At 49.3% G+C, this 23,478-nt stretch overlaps 1 protein-coding gene across 2 annotated transcripts in view; it reads right to left on the bottom strand.

The window, feature by feature from the left end:
• RUNDC3B (RUN domain containing 3B) overlaps window positions 1-23,478 on the bottom strand; it is an 89,095-nt gene that overhangs the window by 51,127 nt on the left and 14,490 nt on the right. For both annotated transcript variants that reach the window (XM_069959493.1, XM_069959494.1), the window contains exon 2: window positions 13,570-13,685. In XM_069959493.1, the coding sequence (XP_069815594.1) occupies window positions 13,570-13,685 (116 nt within the window). The remainder of the gene's footprint in view (window positions 1-13,569; window positions 13,686-23,478) is intronic.

Raw genomic sequence — 23,478 nt, 5'->3', positions numbered from 1 at the left:
ACCATATACAAAGGGGAGCCCACCATATACAAAGGGGAGCCACCATATAAAAAGGGGAACCACCATATACAAAGGGTAGCTCACCATATAGAAAGGGGGCCCCACCATATACAAAGGGGAGCCACCATATAGAAAGGGGGCCCATTATATAGAAAGGGGAGCCTACCATATAGAAAGGGAAGCCCACCATATAGAAAGGGGAGCCCACCATATAGAAAGGGGAGGCCACCATATAGAAAGGGGAGCCCACCATATACAAAGGGGAGCCCACCATATAGAAAGGGGAGCCCACCATATACAAAGGGGAGCCCACCATATACAATGGGAAGCCCACCATATACAAAGGGGAGCCACTATATACAAAAGGGGGGCCCACCATATACAAAGGGGAGCCAATATACACAAGGAGAGCCCACCATATACAAAAGGGGAGCCAATATACACAAGGGGAGCCCACCATATAGAAAGGGGAGCCCACCATATACAAAGGGGAGCCACCATATAAAAAAGGGGAACCACCATATACAAAGGGGAGCCCACCATATAGAAAGGGGAGCCCACCATATACAAAGGGGAGCCCACCATATACAATGGGAAGCCCACCATATACAAAGGGGAGCCACTATATACAAAAGGGGAGCCCACCATATACAAAGGGGAGCCAATATACACAAGGAGAGCCCACCATATACAAAAGGGGAGCCAATATACACAAGGGGAGCCCACCATATAGCAAGGGGAGCCCACCATATACAAAGGGGAGCCACCATATAAAAAAGGGGAACCACCATATACAAAGGGGAGCCCACCATATAGAAAGGGGGCCCCACCATATACAAAGGGGAGCCACCATATAGAAAGGGGGCCCATTATATAGAAAGGGGAGCCCACCATATAGAAAGGGGAGCCCACCATACAGAAAAAGGAGCCCACCATATAGAAAGGGGAGGCCACCATATAGAAAGGGGAGCCACTATATACAATGGGGAGCCCACCATATAGAAAGGGGAGCCCACCATATAGAAAGGGGGGCCCACCATATGCAAAGGGGAGCCCACCATATAGAAAGGGGAGCCCACCAGATACAAATGGGAGCCACCATATAAAAAGGGGAGCCCACCATATACAAAGGGGAGCCACCATATACAAAGGGGAGTCCACCATATAGAAATGGGGCCCCACCATATACAAAGGGAAGCCACCATATAGAAAGGGGGGCCCATTATATAGAAAGGGGAGCCCACCATATACAAATGGGAGCCACCATATAAAAAGGGAGCCCACCATATACAAAGGGGAGCCCACCATATACAATGGGAAGCCCACTATATACAATGGGGAGCCCACCATATATAAAGGGGAGCCCACCATATACAAAGGGGAGCCCACTATATATAAAGGGGAGCCCACCATATAGAAAGGGGAGCCCACCATATAGAAAGGGGAGCCCACCATATAGAAAGGGGAGCCCACCATATACAAAGGGGAGCTCACTATATATAAAGGGGAGCCCACCATATACAAAGGGGAGCCACCATATACAAAAGGGGAGCCCACCATATACAAAGGGGAGCCCACCATATACAAAGGGGAGCCCACCATATACAAAGGGGAGCCACCATATAAAAAGGGGAACCACCATATAGAAAGGGGGGCCCACCATATAGAAAGGGGAGCCCACCATATAGAAAGGGGGGCCCACCATATGCAAAGGGGAGCCCACTATATACAAAGGGGAGCCCACCAGATACAAATGGGAGCCACCATATAAAAAGGGGAGCCCACCATATAGAAAGGGGAGCCCACCATATACAAAGGGGAGCCACCATATACAAATGGGAGCCACCATATACAAAGGGGAGTCCACCATATAGAAAGGGGGCCCCACCATATACAAAGGGGAGCCACCATATAGAAAGGGGGGCCCATTATATAGAAAGGGGAGCCCACCATATAGAAAGGGGAGCCCACCACATAGAAAGGGGAGCCCACTATATAGAAAGGGGAGCCCACCATATAGAAAGGAGAGCCCACCATATACAAAGGGGAGGCCACTATATAGAAAGGGGAGCCACTATATACAAAGGGGAGCCCACCATATAGAAAGGGGAGCCCACCATATACAAAGGGGAGCCTACCATATACAAAGGGGAGCCTACCATATACAAAGGGGAGCCCACCATATAGAAAGGGGGGCCCACCATATAGAAAGGGGGGTCCACCATATAGAAAGGGGGGCCCACCATATAAAAAGGGGGGCCCACCACATAGAAAGGGAAGCCCACCATATAGAAAGGGGAGCCCACCATATAGAAAGGGGAGCCCACCATATAGAAAGGGGAGACAGCAATATAGAAAGGGGAGTACACCATATAGAAAGGGGGGGCCAGCATATAGAAAGGGGGCCAACCACATAGAAAGAGGTGTATGTCATATAGAAAGGGGGGCTCACTATATAGAAAAGGGGGCCCAACATATAGAAAGGGGGCCAACCATATAGAAAGAGGTGTATGTCATATAGAAAGGGGGGCCCACCATATAGAAAGGGGAGTCCACCATATAGAAAGAGGGGCTCACCATATAGAAAGGGGGGCCCACCATATAGAAAGAGGTGTATGTCATATAGAAAGGGGGGCTCACCATATAGAAAGGGGGGCCCACCATATAGAAAGAAGTGTATGTCATATAGAAAGGGGGGCAAGTTTCCCTTTAAAGATGCTAGTCCCCCCCATAACTGCCCCCTATAAGTTACCCCCCCCCCCCCCGTCTATGTGTATTGCAGCATTTTGCAGCCATGTAGTAAATCACTCTGCTGTATGATGAGCGGAGTTTCTCCCACCAGGACGGGATGAGACCGCCGGCCGCTTTGTTTTCCGCAGATGACATGTTTATCTCCATGGTAATTAGAGGGATCGGACTCGTTGTCGCAGACGGTTTATTTTATATTATTTCATAGCTGGAAAGTTTCATCTGACAGAAAACACTGACTTCTGCGTTCGCTTTCACCACGGGAGAGGCTGGCTGTTAGTCAGGCGCGGTGCCATCCTCGCCATGGGCTGCCCGCCTCCGGGAAGACATCTCTACACATCCTGACAGCCCGTCCTCCAGGGAGGACGCTGCCAAAAGGGAAAGCCAGGAGAAATGCCGTTGCTGCTGCTGTCTATTACTGGGTTAAACCGGCTCATTCCTAATGGTTTGATTCAACGTTCTCTGCAACGTCCATCAAAGAGGAAGCAGCAGCATATCCTGTCATCCCGAGCCCTCCTGTCCATAATATTGCATCAGAAAGACAACGGACGTGCACCGACTTCAAGCCAAGTAACATGATGTAAACTTTGCACCAAAAAACTAGACAGTCTATAAGTGAGAGAGATTTATCAAACAGCCTGATATATCCGGTACATTTATAGACTGTCTAGTCTAAGTTTGCACCAAATGTGGGCCATTGTGACCGCCTACCTGTCACTCAGTCGCCTTGAGCCAATCAGCATCCTTAAGAATTTTTTCAGCAATGCGGATTGGTTGAGAGCAGCTAACTGAAGCCACGCCCCTCACAAAGCTCCTCCCAAATGTCCATTTCGACTGGAACCTTCATAGTCTCCCACGAGTTCTACTAAATCTCTTTCTCTTCGCGTTCTACTAAGGTTCACACAATTCTACAGAATGATGCCATATAAAAGACTGGAGGGATTATAATTACTATATGGAACATGACCTGATGTATTAGTGAGTGGCGGCAGCGGGGGTCTCCCTGGAGGGCAGAGACCCCCGATTCCTACGGATAAAACAATCCTCTCCTGGAGGCCAATGAGACTTGTGTAGGAACAAATCGGGAGCGTCGGCTTCACTGTACGAGGCGTCTGTCTGTTATTATGGGGGATACAGACATCATTACATTTATTTTCCGCTGCTGTCACCAAATACGACCGGTGACTGAAGATCAGACCTGAAAGACGATCGCTTTCCGATCGCTCCGGGGTCACCGGATTTCAATGAATGTTCCTGATTTGCATCTGATCAAAAGGAAGAAACATCTAAAATACATGAAAGAGAACAATTATAGAGAATAAGAAGTAATCTGCTCTGACAAGGCACCAAGGTCAGGCAGAGCGGAGAACGTCCAGCAGCTGGTAACCGCATCAGGGACGTTCTCATCCCACCACAACCTGCATAGTCCTGGGAATAAAGGGACAGGGAGGCAGGAGAGATGAGAGAAAACATGGATACAGCTATCGGCCATGGGCTGTATCCAGCAGGACTCCCTAGGGCGCATCCAACTTCTCCAGCCACCGGTAATCAAATGTGGAGAGTTCGGATGAACCCTGATGTGCTCTAAGTTCACTCATCTATAGTAGGCAATATTGTGGCCTCCATCTTGGTACTGGTTGACACTATGGCTCCCATACTGGTACTGGTTGACACTATGGCTCCCATCCTGGTACTGGTTGACACTATGGCTCCCATCCTGGTACTGGTTGACACTATGGCTCCCATCCTGGTACTGGTTCACATTATGGCTCCCATCCTGGTACTGGTTGACACTATGGCTCCCATCCTGGTACTGGTTCACATTATGGCTCCCATCCTGGTACTGGTTCACACTATGGCTCCCATCCTGGTACTGGTTCACATTATGGCTCCCATCCTGGTACTGGTTCACACTATGGCTCCCATCCTGGTACTGGTTCACATTATGGCTCCCATCCTGGTACTGGTTCACATTATGGCTCCCATCCTGGTACTGGTTCACACTATGGCTCCCATCCTGGTACTGGTTCACATTATGGCAGCCAATACTACCCAAAGAAAGGCCAATATGACCCACTTTTGGGGTATGTTGGGTAGCGGGTCCTACAGATATCTTTACTATACGTGTGTATATATATATATATATATATATATATATGCCAGGAAGTGCATATAGTAAATAATCACCGCGGACTGAACACAAGTGCAGGGAATTGGCCAAAGAAACAATGTGAAGGGGGAAACAAGGTCAGCAATATAATGCGCCCCCCCCTCCCCCCCCCCGGCATCTATGTATACTCCTGCTAGGTAGACTCTGTAATCTGGCTTCAATAGGAATGCGGAGGAGTTCCAGAACCTTCCATGATCTCTATACCAGCAGCATCAGAATAGCGTTGAGCACAATGCTGCCGTATACAGGAGTGAATCATCTGTAACGTTCCCTCAGAGAGTGACCTCCATGACTGATAGAATTACACAGAACGCACCGGTAACATTGTGTTCTACTCACGGAGCTGAACACCGGCTGACGCCTTATATAACAACATTAAGGATCAGGATAGTAAGTAAGAGGAAAAAAGACAAATTGTACATCGAAGAGAACCCGGACATAACCAAGGGGGGTAAAAAACAGGAGAGAGTGGGGGGAGGGGACCCGAATACCTCAGCAGGCCATAAGAAGCTGCAATCCTAACCAGGCCAGTGCTCCTCCACTTACCGACCACAATGTATACCTCAACGCCTTCCTCACCGACCACAATGTATACCTCAACACCTTCCTCCCCGACCACAATGTATACCTCAACACCCCACTACCCGACCACAATGTATACCTCAACACCTTCCTCCCCGACCACAATGTATACCATCACCACCTTCCTCCCCGACCACAATGTATACCTCAACACCTTCCTCCCCGACCACAATGTATACCTCAACACCTTACTCCCCGACCACAATGTATACCTCACCACCTTCCTCCCCGACCACAATGTATACCATCACCACCTTCCTCCCCGACCACAATGTATACCATCACCACCCTCCTCCCCAACCACAATGTATACCTCAACACCTTACTCTCCGACCACAATGTATACCTCAACACCTTCCTCCCCGACCACAATGTATACCTCAACACCTTACTCCCCGACCACAATGTATACCTCAACACCTTACTCCCCGACCACAATGTATACCTCATCACCTTCCTCCCCGACCACAATGTATACCTCATCACCTTCCTCCCCGACCACAATGTATACCTCAACACCCCACTACCCGACCACAATGTATACCTCAACACCTTACTCCCCGACCACAATGTATACCATCACCACCTTCCTCCCCGACCACAATGTATACCTCAACACCTTCCTCCCCAACCACAATGTATACCTCAACACCCTACTCCCCGACCACAATGTATACCCCAACACCTTACTCTCCGACCACAATGTATACCATCACCACCTTCCTCCCCGACCACAATGTATACCTCAACGTGTTCCTCTCCGACCACAATGTATACCTCAACACCTTCCTCTCCGACCACAATGTATACCATCACCACCTTCCTCCCCGACCACAATGTATACCATCACCACCCTCCTCCCCAACCACAATGTATACCTCAACACCCTACTCCCCGACCACAATGTATACCTCAACACCTTACTCCCCGACCACAATGTATACCATCACCACCTTCCTCCCCGACCACAATGTATACCATCACCACCTTCCTCTCCGACCACACTGTATACCATCACCACCTTCCTCCCCGACCACAATGTATACCATCACCACCTTCCTCCCTGACCACAATGTATACCTCAACGTCTTCCTCTCCGACCACAATGTATACCATCACCACCTTCCTCCCCGACAGTTACCGCTCCCTAGTCCTTCACCCACCCCCATAGCTCGACCATCTGGACCCTCCCACTATCCTGGCTCCGCCCCCACACAGAGTCTCTTCTATTTTGTGTCTCTTTCCCCTACTGGGGGGGGGGGGGGGGGTCCACAATCCTTTGCTTCGCGGGGCACAAACATTTGTGGTGTTTTGATGATTTTTGAAGAAATATTACAGTAACTTTTAGGAGTCATTTGATGATCACTATGTCTGACGAGACCTATAACGTAACGGCAGATAACTGGTATTCCATCGATATACGCCGGCAGTGGAAGGTCACCCCGACATTTATCTGACATGATCGGAGATGAAACATTAATCCGCCTAATTAAATCCACAGATGACAAAATCCTCAGCCGGTCATGGCTCCCTCCTCAGGCCTCCTCAGGGACCCCATCTGTGACCCGAGCGGCGGAGTCTCCTCCAATCACCCTGAGATTCATTATAAGGTGTCATACAGCCTGATAATATGCTGAGAGTGAGGCCGGAACCTTCCACACCGAGGTGACGCGGCTCTTATGGATAACCTGGCACAATACCTTTTTAAATCAGGGCTAAAGCTTCATCACCCGTATAAGTGGTATATAGCACAGTATATATCAGGGCGGGTATGTAAATAACTCATCTGAGTCCAGGACACTTTAAGCTCCACCCTGATTCCGCCCGCAAGCACCAAAACAGAAACCCATGCCTCTTTGTGTACACATTTGCATAAGCTCCTCCCGCTTTCCATATAAGGACAGCAAGGACTGTTAGTGGCACACAGATAAGCTCCTTGAATCTCCCACCTACTAAGGCTTCATCCTCATCTATGAAGTCTACAGACATCGCAGTCGGCTTTGTCTACCATCATGCCAGGCGGGCAGCCACCTAAGGAGCCAATCAGAACGTATCACTGCTGTTCAGCTGCCAGAGACCAATAGTGACAGGTGGAGGGGGCACTGTCCTGGGTGCAACCACATTCAGCATCAGGGCATAGTGTATGGCAGTGCCAGGGCTGCCATCAGGGCATAGTGTACAGCAGTGCCAGGGCCGCCATCAGGGCATAGTGTACAGTGGTTCCAGGGCCATCAGGGCATAGTGTACAGCAGTGCCAGGGCCGCCATCAGGGCATAGTGTATATCGGTGCCAGGGCCGCCATCAGGGCATAGTGTACAGCAGTGCCAGGGCCGCCATCAGGGCATAGTGTACAGCGGTGCCAGGGCTGCCATCAGGGCATAGTGTATATCAGTACCAGGGCTGCCATCATGGCATAGTGTACAGCGGTGCCAGGGCCGCCATCAGGGCATAGTGTACAGCGGTGCCAGGGCCGCCATCAGGGCATAGTGTACAGCGGTGCCAGGGCCGCCATCAGGGCATAGTGTACAGCGGTGCCAGGGCCGCCATCAGGGCATAGTGTACAGCGGTGCCAGGGCTGCCATCAGGGCATAGTGCATATCGGTACCAGGGCCGCCATCAGGGCATAGTGTACAGCAGTGCCAGGGCCACCATCAGGGCATAGTGTACAGCAGTGCCAGGGCCGCCATCAGGGCATAGTGTACAGCGGCGCCAGGGCCGCCATCAGGGCATAGTGTACAGCGGTGCCAGGGCCGCCATCAGGGCATAGTGTATATCGGTACCAGGACCGCCATCAGGGCATAGTGTACAGCGGTGCCAGGGCCGCCATCAGGGCATAGTGTACAGCAGTGCCAGGGCCGCCATCAGGGCATAGTGTACAGCGGTGCCAGGGCTGCCATCAGGGCATAGTGTATATCAGTACCAGGGCTGCCATCAGGGCATAGTGTACAGCAGTGCCAGGGCCGCCATCAGGGCATAGTGTACAGCAGTGCCAGGGCCGCCATCAGGGCATAGTGTACAGCGGTGCCAGGGCTGCCATCAGGGCATAGTGTATATCAGTACCAGGGCTGCCATCAGGGCATAGTGTATATCGGTACCAGGACCGCCATCAGGGCATAGTGTACAGCGGTGCCAGGGCCGCCATCAGGGCATAGTGTACAGCGGTGCCAGGGCCGCCATCAGGGCATAGTGTACAGCGGTGCCAGGGCCGCCATCAGGGCATAGTGTACAGCGGTGCCAGGGCCGCCATCAGGGCATAGTGTACAGCGGTGCCAGGGCCGCCATCAGGGCATAGTGTACAGCGGTGCCAGGGCCGCCATCAGGGCATAGTGTACAGCGGTGCCAGGGCCGCCATCAGGGCATAGTGTACAGCGGTGCCAGGGCCGCCATCAGGGCATAGTGTACAGCGGTGCCAGGGCCGCCATCACGGCATAGTGTACAGCAGTGCCAGGGCCGCCATCAGGGCATAGTGTACAGCGGTGCCAGGGCTGCCATCAGGGCATAGTGTACAGCGGTGCCAGGGCCGCCATCAGGGCATAGTGTACAGCAGTGCCAGGGCCGCCATCAGGGCATAGTGTACAGCAGTGCCAGGGCCGCCATCAGGGCATAGTGCATATCAGTACCAGGGCTGTCATCAGGGCATAGTGTACAGCGGTGCCAGGGCCGCCATCAGGGCATAGTGTACAGTGGTGACACAACTTCCTAAGATGCTCGAGTTCGATCATTTGGGATTTGAATACGGGAGTCTGGGAAACATGGATACAGCCACAGTAATCACATGTCGAATGAGAGGACTTGAGCCAGAAGGGTATACATGTATATAGGGGGTCTGATACATTTTAAGCATTTGGTATTGGGGGGGGGGTCTGATACGGGTAGGTGGTCTTGTTGGGGGGTCTGATACATTTCGTGGTCTTGTCGAGAGTCTGCATTGCAGTAACGTGTATGAATGGAGCGCCATGCTGTACGACAGGATCAAATACATCAGGAAAGCAAGAGATCTATGAGCTCCACCATATGTAAATTGACGCCACCTTAAAGTGATCATCCTTAGAAGTGATCAACATTGGCAGAGATCTGACCCCTAGGATCTGAGAACAAAAATACCCCGTCCTAAAAGTCCCTCTAAATATTACCCACTGGAAGCCCCCTTTAAGATGTCATTTATAATTGGGTTTAATTGAGGAAGAAAAAATAACTAAGTTAGGCCGGGTTCACACTATGGTTTTAATCGATTTTTGCAAAAAAAACGGATGGAAAACCTGATGGTATAACAGATGTATTTGTTAGCATCCAAATTGATCCGTTTTTCCTTTGATGTCCATTATAGAAAAAATAAGATGGACTATCATCCGGTTTTTTCATTATAGAAGTTAATGGAAAAACAGACCTAATGCATCCCTTTTACCATCCGTTTTTTCATCCATTTTTTGCAAAAACAGATGAAAGAAAATGGCATCAATCCGTCCTGATCCAGAAGTCCTGGAGTCCAGTGTACAGCGCCGTATTCCATCTGCTGTAACCCCCTACACGTCATCAATATACGAGGCTACAGCTCCAATAGTCCTAGAGGACAAAACCAACCGGAAACAATCAATCTCATTACATACGGCCGCCATCGATCCGCCCGACAAGAGGTGGAAATAGCGGAGTGCAGGTCATTGAGCGTCTAATGGATCCACCTTCTATTACACCTTACAGACCCCAGAGATGGGACCCTCTACACTCCATAGAATGATTTCCTTATGTCAGGTAACTGGAGAGACGAGTCCATGTGGCCGCCATTCATCCTACACACAGTCTGGGAGAATGTCACAGGAGTCCTGGAGAATGTCACAGCCCTTAGCAGAAAGCGAGGAGTCCGGGAGAAAGTCACAGCACTTAGCAGAAAGCGAGGAGTCCTGGAGAATATCACAGCACTTAACAGAAAGCGAGGAGTCCGGGAGAAAGTCACAGCCCTTAGCAGAAAGCGAGGAGTCCTGGAGAATATCACAGCACTTAGCAGAAAGCGAGGAGTCCGGGAGAAAGTCACAGCACTTAGCAGAAAGCGAGGAGTCCTGGAGAAAGTCACAGCACTTAACAGAAAGCGAGGAGTCCGGGAGAAAGTCACAGCACTTAGCAGAAAGCGAGGAGTCCTGGAGAAAGTCACAGCACTTAACAGAAAGCGAGGAGTCCTGGAGAAAGTCACAGCACTTAGCAGAAAGCGAGGAGTCCTGGAGAATATCACAGCACTTAACAGAAAGCGAGGAGTCCGGGAGAAAGTCACAGCCCTTAGCAGAAAGCGAGGAGTCCTGGAGAATATCACAGCACTTAACAGAAAGCGAGGAGTCCGGGAGAAAGTCACAGCACTTAGCAGAAAGCGAGGAGTCCTGGAGAAAGTCACAGCACTTAACAGAAAGCGAGGAGTCCGGGAGAAAGTCACAGCACTTAGCAGAAAGCGAGGAGTCCTGGAGAAAGTCACAGCACTTAGCAGAAAGCGAGGAGTCCTGGAGAATATCACAACACTTAACAGAAAGCGAGGAGTCCTGGAGAAAGTCACAGCACTTAGCAGAAAGCGAGGAGCCCGGGAGAAAGTCACAGCATTTAGCAGAAAGCGAGGAGTCGGGGAGAAATTCACAGCACTTAGCAGAAAGCGAGGAGTCCTGGAGAATGTCACAGCCCTTAGCAGAAAGCGAGGAGTTCGGGAGAAAGTCACAGCACTTAGCAGAAAGCGAGGAGTCCGGGAGAAAGTCACAGCACTTAGCAGAAAGCGAGGAGTCCGGGAGATGCGCAGGGGAAACGACAAGTCCATCAATAGGAGACTTAAAGGAAAGGCGCAATTTACAATATAGTAGTTTAACCCCTTAAAGGGACAGTTGACAAATAAAAATCAACTAGTGCCAGAAAGTTATACCGATCTGTAATTTACTTCTATTAAAAATCTCCAGTCTTCCAATACGTATCAGCTGCTGTATGTCCTGCAGGAAGTGGTGTATTCTCTCCAGTCTGACACAGTGCTGTCTGCTGCCACCTCTGTCCATGTCAGGAACTGTCCAGAGCAGGAGAGGTTTTCTATGGGGATTTGCTGCTTCTCTGGACAGTTCCTGACATGGACAGAGGTGGCAGCAGAGAGCACTGTGTCAGACTGGAGAGAATACACCACCTCCTGCAGGACATACAGCAGCTGATAAGTACTGGAAGACTGGAGATCTATATAACTTTCTAGCATCAACTTTCTGGTACCAGTTGATTTGAAAGAAAAATACCCTTTAACCCCTTCATTCTCCACCGTTTCCAGTCACTTGTGACCCCAGAAATTTGGGGTGTACGCGGATTCGTGCTGTCACTCTATATCTCTCCAGTATCTCTATGTGACGCCGCTTGGTTTTTGTTGGTAAATGTTTTTGATCTATTCCTGTTCCGGCAATAACAGAATCTCATTTATAATAATTCTTTATATATACGAGGAAATGACGGGAAGAATTACTGGAAATGTCACCGCGCTCGGACTGCGGCTATGGCGCCAACACAATAATATCAGCGCAAAGAGGCGGAAAACACCAAACAACAGATCAGAACAGAGGACTGTGAATGACAGAGCCCCCTCCCCCCAACATAACCTGACTCGTCACGAACCCCCCCCCCCCCCCCCCCCACACACACACACACACGTTACAGGTTTAGGTGCTCAGTCATTTGATGGGACGACAAGCTCTGTTTTCGGTCCCCAACTTGATCCAATTGCTATATGTTGTTTTGTCTAGTCGGGGGGTCCGATTCCCTTAAAGGGACAGTCTCTCCGGAAAATGACATTGTGTAGATAATGTTTTTATGATAAACAGATTTTTAAAGAATTTTTGGTGACATTTTTCCTAATTTTCCATTTTTCTCTCTGTATTATATAATAATCCTGATATCTTGCAGTTCTCATTCTCACCACTGGGGCTAAAACGAAGCTGAGACTTCCTGTTGTGTCTGTGGTGATAAGAGGAGGCTGCTGTAAAGTGATCTGTACAGCATTGCAGCGTCATGTGACACCAATAGATAGAGGAGACAATAGCAGCTCCCTGTGGAATGACCTCTTCACAGGTCACAGAGCGCGCTCAGTAATGTCTCACATTCATCTCAGGGAGAAAGAGTCTGTCTATTGTTGTCTATGTCCATGAGGCTTGCTGTAAAGCATGTCACTAAATGCTGTTAAGAACAGCCCAGGCAAGATGGCCGCCCCCAAAACAATGTACAAAAAGTGATATAAAAAAAATTACAGTCAGGAAATAGAAACAGATTAGAATAAAAGAACAAGTTTTATATCTGACTCCAATCAGTAAGAGAAAACTTGGGTGACACTTTCCCTTTAAGAGGCCATGGTACTTTATAGATGCACATAGAACTGAATGAGTATGGCGGAGGGGGGGGGGGGGGGGGAGGGATCACTGATGGCTGGGAGGGGCCAATATATAAAAACTATATTACACTAAACTTACATAACAACCATCTGCGTGTGCTACATGGTAAACTGTGCAAAGAAAAAAAATCAACATAAAAAGTTATGGATCTGAAGGTCTTTTCAGCCTATTTCAAAGAACTAATTTAAAGGGGAACTCCGGAACTCTGGTGTCAGAAAGTTATATAGATTTGGAATACACCAAATCTCCAGTTTTCCAGTACTTATCAGCTGCTGTATGTCCTGCAGTAAGTGGTGTATTCTCTCCAGTCTGACACAGTGCTCTCTGCTGCCACCTCTGTCCATGTCAGGAACTGTCCAGAGCAGGAGAGGTTTTCTATGGGGATTTGCTGCTGCTCTGGACAGTTCCTGACATGGACAGAGGTGGCAGCAGAGAGCACTGTGTCAGACTGGAGAGAATACACCACTTCCTGCAGGACATACAGCATCTGATAAGTACTGAAATACTGGAGAATTTTAAATAAAAGTAAATTATGAATCTGTATAAATTACTGACACCAGTTGATTTAAAAAACAAATTCTTTGGAGTTCCCTTTTAAAATAGTTTGTGAAACGAGAATAGAATTTATGATCTATGACATCGGTGATAAGAAACAATAGACAGGCGGAGGCTCCATTAACTTCTTACCTTTCAGACGATGGCTGAGTATCTGTTCCAGAATGGAGGCAAAGTTTAAAAATTCAGGTGCAGAATCATCAATGGTCTCAAAGCAGGAGCGATCGATCAGCGTCTTCACGGAGAATCTGCAGAGAAATATGTCAGGAGCCGTTACTATAATGCTGGTCTATTAGTATTAGTATTATTAGTGTTACTTATATAGGGTTATATATCATCCATAGTCCTCTCTACAGCACAATACTGGGATAATACATTGTAAGGGTAACTGCGATAGGACAACCACTAACACTGATAGCCACACGCCCCCAGTCACAGTGCAGCCACACACCCCTAGTAACAGTGCAGCCACACACCCCCAGTAACAGTGCAGACACACACCCCCAGTAACAGTGCAGCCACACGCCCCCAGTAACAGTGCAGCCACACACCCCCAGTGACAGTGCAGCCACACACTACCAATGACAGTGCAGCCACACACCCCCAGTGATAGTGCAGCCACACACCCCCAGTGATAGTGCAGCCACACGCCCCCAGTAACAGTGCAGCCAAACGCCCCCAGTAACAGTGCAGCCACACGCCCCCAGTAACAGTGCAGCCACACACCCCCAGTAACAGTGCAGCCACACACCCCCAGTGACAGTGCAGCCACACACCCCCAGTAACAGTGCAGCCACACACCCCCAGTAACAGTGCAGCCACACAGCCTTATGTCCCTGGTAAGTCTATCCCTATGTGACTTTTGCGTTCCACAATTTCTCCCCCACAATGTAAAGTAAGTTTCTGCCTTTCTCTTTATCAATTATGATTTTCCATAAAGTTTGTATCCGCGGGGCTCCGACCCCTGACACACGCAGGAGCTGGAACCCCTCCACCCGCTGTGTATGGGACTGCAAGAAAGCCTCATGGAAGAGACTGGAGCTGCCCTGGTCCCTGCACAGTGGGCGGCCAGGAACACTACTCTGCACCCTGAGGGTCCGGGGGTCCCAGGAGTCGAATCTTTACCAAGTGATTTGGCAAGTGACGGCCGATCCTGACCAGGAAACCGCACATAATAATAATCAGAGGAAAACCCTTTAATCCGTAGAATATAAGTGGTCAATATTCTCTACTAAATGTGTAAGAAAGAAGCCGACAGCCCCCCCTCCCCACCCCGGACCCCGTGAGGATGCAGAGCCTGGATGTGCAGCTCGCCAGGTATAATCCGTCAGACGCGGCCTGATGGGAACTCACTGGAGACGTCTTGTATTCCGCAGCGTTCAGAATCCCGTCTGCTGCTCCGATAAGGAAACAATCGTTTCCCTCCATATCTCGCGGCTCAGGTAAGGAGCGGTGGTCGGAGAAGCTTCTTCCTTAGCGGCTGCACTCTCCATGTGACCCCAGATAATGAGCGCAGCTCTTGGCGCCCAGCGATTCATCACCAGGAGATCATTTCTATGAACGTCTTACATTTATAATCACTCCGAGCTCCTTCGGCTCTTCTGCATTGTCTGATTGGCCACGACGTCCCCCGTGCGGATTTCACACTTTCTGACAGTCAATTACCGAGAAGAAAGTGATTTCTGGAGCACGAGGAATAACGTTCCTTACCAGACAAAGCTAGTTATAACTAGGGCATCTATTAATGGCCCAGAATGGCGGGTGATCGTACGTGCACTATATGGCCCCCATAGGATTGTTAGGGGGTGGATGCTTGTGATCTAAAAAAAACTGCTGCAAAAACTAATGTAAAGTCTTATAGGCCAATTAAGGGACCAATTGGCGTACATTATTGTGGGCAGTCCTGGCGGCACTTTCTAATCCACATGCAACAGCAACAACTGGACAGTTCCTGACATGGACAGAGGTGGCAGCAGAGAGCACTGTGTCAGACTGGAGAGAATACACCACTTCCTGCAGGACATACAGCAGCTGATAAGTACTGGAAGACTGGAGATTTTTTAATAGAAGTAAATTACAAATCTCTGGCACTTTTTGGGACCGGTTGATTTGAAAAAAATAAAAATCATCGGAGTTTTCCTGGGAAAAAGTATGAAGATAGAAGTTAGCTGTCTTTCCTGTAGCGACCTATAGGTGGCACTGGAGAGACACTCTTCTTTACCTGAGGGAGAGCTACTTTGCATATTCTTCCCAGGGTGCATTGCCCCAATGATTTATTATTAGGTGAATCTCCATAAGGTAAATCCCTGCACCCTGTATAGACAGCTTCACGTCTCATGCAGAAATCTAAAACCTCGTAGACTGCAGCGAGACATGTGGCAGACCAAGCACAGATGAGGTGATGGCTGCGAATCACACGAGCCTCAAAGGCTGAAGGTGCGAGAGTCTACGAGAGAGGCGGAGGTGTAATCCGGGCCGTTAACAATCGCAGCGCTCTGATGTAGGCGCCATCCTCCGCTCACACTCATCACCAGGATGAAACGCTTCTCCATCAGCTACAGGAGGAGGGGAAATGCTTTTATATCTGAAATGAACGGGCGGCTATCCTTCAGTCCGAGGAATCAAACGCGGCTGCTGGGAAATAGATAAGACCCAACAAAATCAACTTGAAGGGGAAAATATATTTCTTTCAAATCAACTGGTTTCAGAAAGATATAGACATTTGTCTATATTCTACTTCTACTTCTATGTAAAAATCTCCAGTCTTCCAGTACTTATCAGCTGCTGTATGTCCTGCAGGAAGTGGTGTATTCTCTCCAGGCTGACACAGTGCTCTCTGCTGCCCCCTCTGTCCATGTCAGGATCTCTACTACGAGAACCGCTACCAGTGACGGCTTAGTGTGAGGCACAAACCATGAGAACGGGATGAATCAGAGGACCGTAAGACTCCGTATGTCTGCAGCAAAGCTTCCATCATACTGGCAGACACCTCGGGGGAACCTGACGGACTCTATTACAGTGATACATGAAAAGTGGTCTTCTATGGGGGGTGGTCCTCAACTAAATGGCCACTGTGCAGTAGTGGACTGGAAAGAAGTGGCCTTTAAGAAGGATTGACTGTATACGTTAAAGGGGTATTCTGCTCAAACATAACCTTTGTTGCTGCCCATGATGAGACTACCAATTCCTTAAATACTTGTTATTATCTATTCAGTCTCCTTCCCCCAGTTCTCAGCTGCTGCTTTCTGCTGAAGACACAAAAATCTGTGTGTGAGCTTTTCTCTCTGTCTCCCCCTCCTCCCTTCTGAGACGGCTGATGTAAGCAAGTCCATGGCAGGCTGTATCTGCAACATTGTAGCCTCTTTGTAATGCTGGGAGGATTAATCACAGTGAGTTCATTAGCAACGTGACCTCAGAATAACCTTCCCAGCATTACAAAGAAACTACAAAGTTGCAGATACAGCCAGCCAGGGACTTGTTTACATCAGCCGTCTCAGAAGGAGAGGGGGGAGGAGGGGGAGACAGAGAGAAAAGCTCACACACAGATTTTTGTGTCTTCAGCAGAAAGCAGCAGCTGAGAACTGGGGGAAGGAGACTGAATAGTTAATAACACCTCCTTCCCCCGGTGCAGGTACACTATATGTTTATATGTACTGTATAGATTTTTTAAATTAGATTGCAGCCCCAGTATACACGCTGTTCTCCTACACTATATACCTGTACTGTGCCCTGTGGTGTCTGCGCCCACCGATCACCTGCGTCCCCAGTGCCATCCATTCCCGCCGGGAGGAGCCCCAGTATACACGCCGTTCTCCTACACTCGGATATACCTGTACTGCGCCCACCGATCACCTGCGTCCCCAGTGCCATCCATTCCCGCCGGGAGGAGCCCCAGTATACACGCCGTTCTCCTACACTCGGATATACCTGTACTGCGCCCACCGATCACCTGCGTCCCCAGTGCCATCCATTCCCGCCGGGAGGAGCCCCAGTATACACGCCGTTCTCCTACACTCGGATATACCTGTACTGCGCCCAGACGGAAAGGATCACAACTCTTCATTTATATGGAAGTAAAGGTGTGAACGTTCGGTAAATTAATAGGACCGGTCGGCGACTATTAGTCTCAGGCGTTGTTTTCTGGCTGCGACGTCTCAGCAAATGACAGGAGAAGCTTATTAAGGATGAAAAGAGCGAAAATACAGAATAATGGTCTGAACACTAATGGCAGCCGCACAGCAAGGACCCCGCTGCTGGAGAAGGTCTTCTTATCTTAAAGGGGAACTACTGGTAAGAAGAAGAAACACTGGTGGATAGATAAACCATAGAAAACATAGGACGATAGGATACAGAAATATCAGCAACAGCTGCAGGCATTATATGCTGGAAAAGGATCTTAAAGGGGTCCTCCCATCTCAGCTAATATAGTTATACCTGTAGGGATCAGGATAAAGGGGTCCTCCCATCTCAGCTAATACAGATATACCTGTAGGGATCAAGATAAAGGGGTCCTCCCATCTCAGCTAATACAGTTATACCTGTAGGGATCAAGATAAAGGGGTCCTCCCATCTCAGCTAATATAGTTATACCTGTAGGGATCAGGATAAAGGGGTCCTCCCATCTCAGCTAATATAGTTATTACCTGTAGGGATCAAGATAAAGGGGTCCTCCCATCTCAGCTAATATAGTTATACCTGTAGGGATCAGGATAAAGGGGTCCTCCCATCTCAGCTAATATAGTTATACCTGTAGGGATCAGGATAAAGGGGTCCTCCCATCTCAGCTAATACAGTTATACCTGTAGGGATCAGGATAAAGGGGTCCTCCCATCTCAGCTAATATAGTTATACCTGTAGGGATCAGGATAAAGGGGTCCTCCCATCTCAGCTAATATAGTTATACCTGTAGGGATCAGGATAAAGGGGTCCTCCCATCTCAGCTAATATAGTTATACCTGTAGGGATCAGGATAAAGGGGTCCTCCCATCTCAGCTAATACATGTATACCTGTAGGGATCAGGATAAAGGGGTCCTCCCATCTCAGCTAATATAGTTATACCTGTAGGGATCAGGATAAAGGGGTCCTCCCATCTCAGCTAATACATGTATACCTGTAGGGATCAGGATAAAGGGGTCCTCCCATCTCAGCTAATACAGTTATACCTGTAGGGATCAGGATAAAGGGGTCCTCCCATCTCAGCTAATACATGTATACCTGTAGGGATCAGGATAAAGGGGTCCTCCCATCTCAGCTAATACATGTATACCTGTAGGGATCAGGATAAAGGGGTCCTCCCATCTCAGCTAATATAGTTATTACCTGCAGGGATCAGGATAAAGGGGTCCTCCCATCTCAGCTAATACATGTATACCTGTAGGGATCAGGATAAAGGTGTTGCCTCATGGTGGCGCCTGACTCGGGCTTATATAGCGTCTTACAGGGCAGTATTCCTCAGCAGATACATCAGCATTGTGGTGTTATACTAAGGGTTTTCTATTCTAATAACGTTCTAGTCGTAACCCTGCCCATATGACTGTGGGTGTGGAGTTCCCCTTTAAATAAACTAGAAAAACCTAATAAAGGAACCCGTCACATCACTTAAATAGGGAAAACAGATGATGTCTATAAGGAGATGAGGGAGACGAGTGGAGCCCATGCCGGATTATCTGTAACCATCGCCTTAAACGGAGTGGAAAATCGTTGTGTTCCTTCCTGAAGGCGTCGGAGGACCCCAGGAACCTTATCCATCTCCTTACTCCATCACTGCCTGAAATAGATCTCCTTCCCTTAGTGATCGATACGGTTCATGATGCCGCGGCTTTCAGTCTCCGACAGGTGCTACAGCAGGTTGAGATATAAGACAACGAGCTCGAATGCAGATGAGGATCAGTCATGAACGGACGGACGTTCTCTGGAGCCCACAGCCTCAAAGTGCGGATGTAACCTCAGCCTCTGCACCACCCAAAGCTATAACACTGGGGAACGGGTTAAAGGGGGGTTTCTATGGGACAGTTCCTGACATGGACAGAGGTGGCAGCAGAGAGCACTGTGTCAGACTGGAGAGAATACACCACTTCCTGCAGGACATACAGCAGCTGAGAAGTACTGGAAGACTGGAGATTTTTAGATAAAAGTAAATAACAGATCTATATAACTTTCTGACACCAGTTGATCTGAAAGAAAACTTTTTTCACTGGAGTTCCCCTTTAAGCTTTGTATGTAAACCTTCATGATAACTCTATAGTACAAGAGTGAAGAGGTGCCGAAACATTTACAAAGCCCATGTGATCCCCGTCCTAACTCATGGGGCCTTTTCCTTCTCTCCGCTCTCGACTTCTGACAACACAAACTTCTTTTCCATCATTTACAACATAAAATCGAGCAGGTTTCTTTTTTTGTCGTGTTTTTTTTCTTTTCGTTTTTTTTTTTTACAGCATCTCGCTATTTGCAGAAAACACAAAGAAAAATAATGGAGGTCGTTGTAACAATCTCCTAATACCGGCAAAGTACAGAGAGCTGCCGCAATTCATCCATCTCTGGGTAGAGGCGACGCGGCGGCGGTGCGATGCAGATGACACTGATAGCAGAACAATGGCGTCTCGGCACGTAACAATGCCGCTGATGAAACCGCCAGAAAGCGGCTCCGGCTCCAGCAAACAATCAGCTTCTTGTTGTTCTGTGATTAGGTGTAAAGCGAAGAGCCAGAAGCTGAGCGGCAGTGTGTCATTCCGGAGTTCTATCATATTCATAGTTCTCTCCTATCTATATGCAAATAAGGGTGGGGATCATTCTATCGGCTGTGGGGACTCGGGGGCACAGGGGGATGGACCCAACAATATGGACCATTTTCCCTGTGGAGCCTTGTGTTCTTCTCAGGCCGGGAAGGAAATATTGGACAAACATCAAAAACTCATATAAACCACAGCGTCAGCACGAGAACATAGGACTAGTACATCCAGTGACCCACAGGGGGCATCATGTCTGACCAGAGGCCATCAAACTGCTGCTAAGAGATCTTTGGCCCCTCACTTCTACAGCCTACAAGGCGGATACATCGGGCACCATCGTCTATAGGGCGGACCCCATGTCTATAGGGCGGACCCCATGTCTATAGGGCGGACCCCATGTCTATAGGGCGGACCCCATGTCTATAGGGCGGACCCCATGTCTATAGGGCGGACACCATGTCTATAGGGCGCACACCATGTCTATAGGGCGCACACCATGTCTATAGGGCGCACACCATGTCTATAGGGCGGACCCCATGTCTATAGGGCGGACCCCATGTCTATAGGGCGGACCCCATGTCTATAGGGCGGACCCCATGTCTATAGGGCGGACCCCATGTCTATAGGGCGGACCCCATGTCTATAGGGCGCACACCATGTCTATAGGGCGCACACCATGTCTATAGGGCGCACACCATGTCTATAGGGCGCACACCATGTCTATAGGGCGCACACCATGTCTATAGGGCGCACACCATGTCTATAGGGCGCACACCATGTCTATAGGGCGCACACCATGTCTATAGGGCGGACCCCATGTCTATAGGGCGCACACCATGTCTATAGGGCGCACACCATGTCTATAGGGCGCACACCATGTCTATAGGGCGCACACCATGTCTATAGGGCGCACACCATGTCTATAGGGCGCACACCATGTCTATAGGGAGGACACCATGTCTATAGGGAGGACACCATGTCTATAGGGCGGACCCCATGTCTATAGGGCGGACCCCATGTCTATAGGGTGGATGACACATCTATAGGGTGGACACCATGTCTATAGGGCGCACACCATGTCTATAGGGAGGACACCATGTCTATAGGGCGCACACCATGTCTATAGGGAGGACACCATGTCTATAGGGAGGACACCATGTTTATAGGGCGGACCCCATGTCTATAGGGTGCACACCATGTCTATAGGGTGCACCCCATGTCTATAGGGCGCACCCCATGTCTATAGGGCGGACCCCATGTCTATAGGGCGGACCCCATGTCTATAGGGCGGACCCCATGTCTATAGGGCGGACCCCATGTCTATAGGGCGGACCCCATGTCTATAGGGCGGACCCCATGTCTATAGGGCGGACCCCATGTCTATAGGGCGGACCCCATGTCTATAGGGCGGACCCCATGTCTATAGGGTGGACCCCATGTCTATAGGGCGGACCCCATGTCTATAGGGCGGACCCCATGTCTATAGGGCGGACCCCATGTCTATAGGGCGGACCCCATGTCTATAGGGTGGACCCCATGTCTATAGGGCGGACCCCATGTCTATAGGGTGGACATGACTTACCTGGGTTTATAAGCAGCTATTTTTTCCCACGAGGAGCGGATGAGCCGTACTATAAATGTTGAGCCTTAAAATCTCTTCCAAAACAGGATGATTCCCATTTCTCTGGCTTCTTCCCATTGGGGATGAGTGTTATAGGCCGGACGCCAGAGACTCCTCTACACATTACCAGGACTCTAGAACATAAGCACCATCTGTAGCCGCTCGTCTACTCCATCTGACAACAATCCGGGGCCGGGGGGGGCGTACTGGCGTCTACAGGTGGAGGAACAACCGGGTCTGATCAACACTACAGCAACATAGGAGACCATAACCAAGAGGCCGGCAATGCCTCCTCCTACTAGACTGACATGTAATCTACTGCATGGACATTAATATTGCCTATAACAGGGCTCTCTCACCGGTGTCTACCAAAATATTCTGACCCCCCCCCCCCCCAAACACACACACTCCCACCCCGAGGGTCCAAAAACAGGAAGTACTGATCAGTAAAGGGGTACTCCACTCAAACATAACTTTTGATATGTTGCTGCCCATGGTGAGACTGACAATTCCTTCCATACTTGTTATTATCTATTCAGTCTCCTTCCCCCAGTTCTCAGCTGCTGCTTTCTGCTGAAGACACAATCTGTGTGTGAGCTTTTCTCTCTTGCCCCCCCCCCCCTTTCTTATGTAAACAAGTCCCTGGCTGGCTGTATCTGCAACATTGTAGCTTCTTTGTAACGCTGGGAGGGATAATCACAGTGAGTTCATCAGCAACTTGACCTCAGAATAACCCTCCCAGCATTACAAAGAAGTTACAATGTTGCAGAAACAGCCTGCCAGGGACTTGTTTGTATTAGCTGTCTGAGAAGGGAGGAGGGAGGAGGGGGAGACAGAGAGAAAGGCTCACACACAGATTTCTGTGTTTTCAGCAGAAAGCAGCAGCTGAGAACTGGGGGAAGGAGACTGAATAACTAATAACAAGTATGGAAGGAATTGTTAGTCTCACCATGTACAACAACATATCAGAAGTTACGTCTGAGTGGAATACCCCTTTAAAGGGACCCTAACCCAAAAGGCGAGATAATTTCCATATCCACACATTACACATCACTTAATTAAAAATAATAATCTCCCTTAGTTAATCCCGGAGCGGCGGAGACTGCGGCCGTGTCAGCGGGAAGACGTTTCCTCACAGTCTTATCCTAATGAATAAAGAAGAAGCGGCGGGATGGAGACTCGTCCAGTCATCTCTGCTCCGGAATTCACTTCTCACCCATCAACCTTCAGAGGAGACAAAGATGGACGGATAAAACCGAACAGGAAAACGGAGAGGAGGAAGCGCCTGGCGTCAGAGATGGAGGATATGGTAATCGGAGACATCAACTGTGAGCTGGACGTTCAGACGGACGATATTGGAGGGAAATATTCTGCTCTTCTCTGCTGGATGTTACACGGCCGCCGCCGAGGAGACCGCCACGGAGACCGCCGCAAAGACCGCTGCTGAGACCGCCACAGAGACCGCCGCAAAAAGATGATATTTAGATAAAAATACGGCTCAGAGATACAAGACAAGGCGGCAGGAGAATAACAAACATACAAAAGTCTGCGTAAGGTCGGTGGAGAGGACACGGGGGGGGGGGGGGGTCGGAAAGCTGCTCTGTAAACCTGACCCATCATAGTATATAGGAATACCAGGGCGAAGACCCCGACACTACAGAGTGGAGGCCGAGAGATGGAGGCCGGAGGCT

This window comes from Dendropsophus ebraccatus, chromosome 2, assembly GCF_027789765.1.
Source record: "Dendropsophus ebraccatus isolate aDenEbr1 chromosome 2, aDenEbr1.pat, whole genome shotgun sequence".
NCBI classification, from domain to species: Eukaryota; Metazoa; Chordata; class Amphibia; order Anura; family Hylidae; genus Dendropsophus; species Dendropsophus ebraccatus.
The sequence above is the reverse complement of the archived record's forward strand: the minus strand, read 5'-3'. Positions and strand labels throughout refer to the sequence as shown.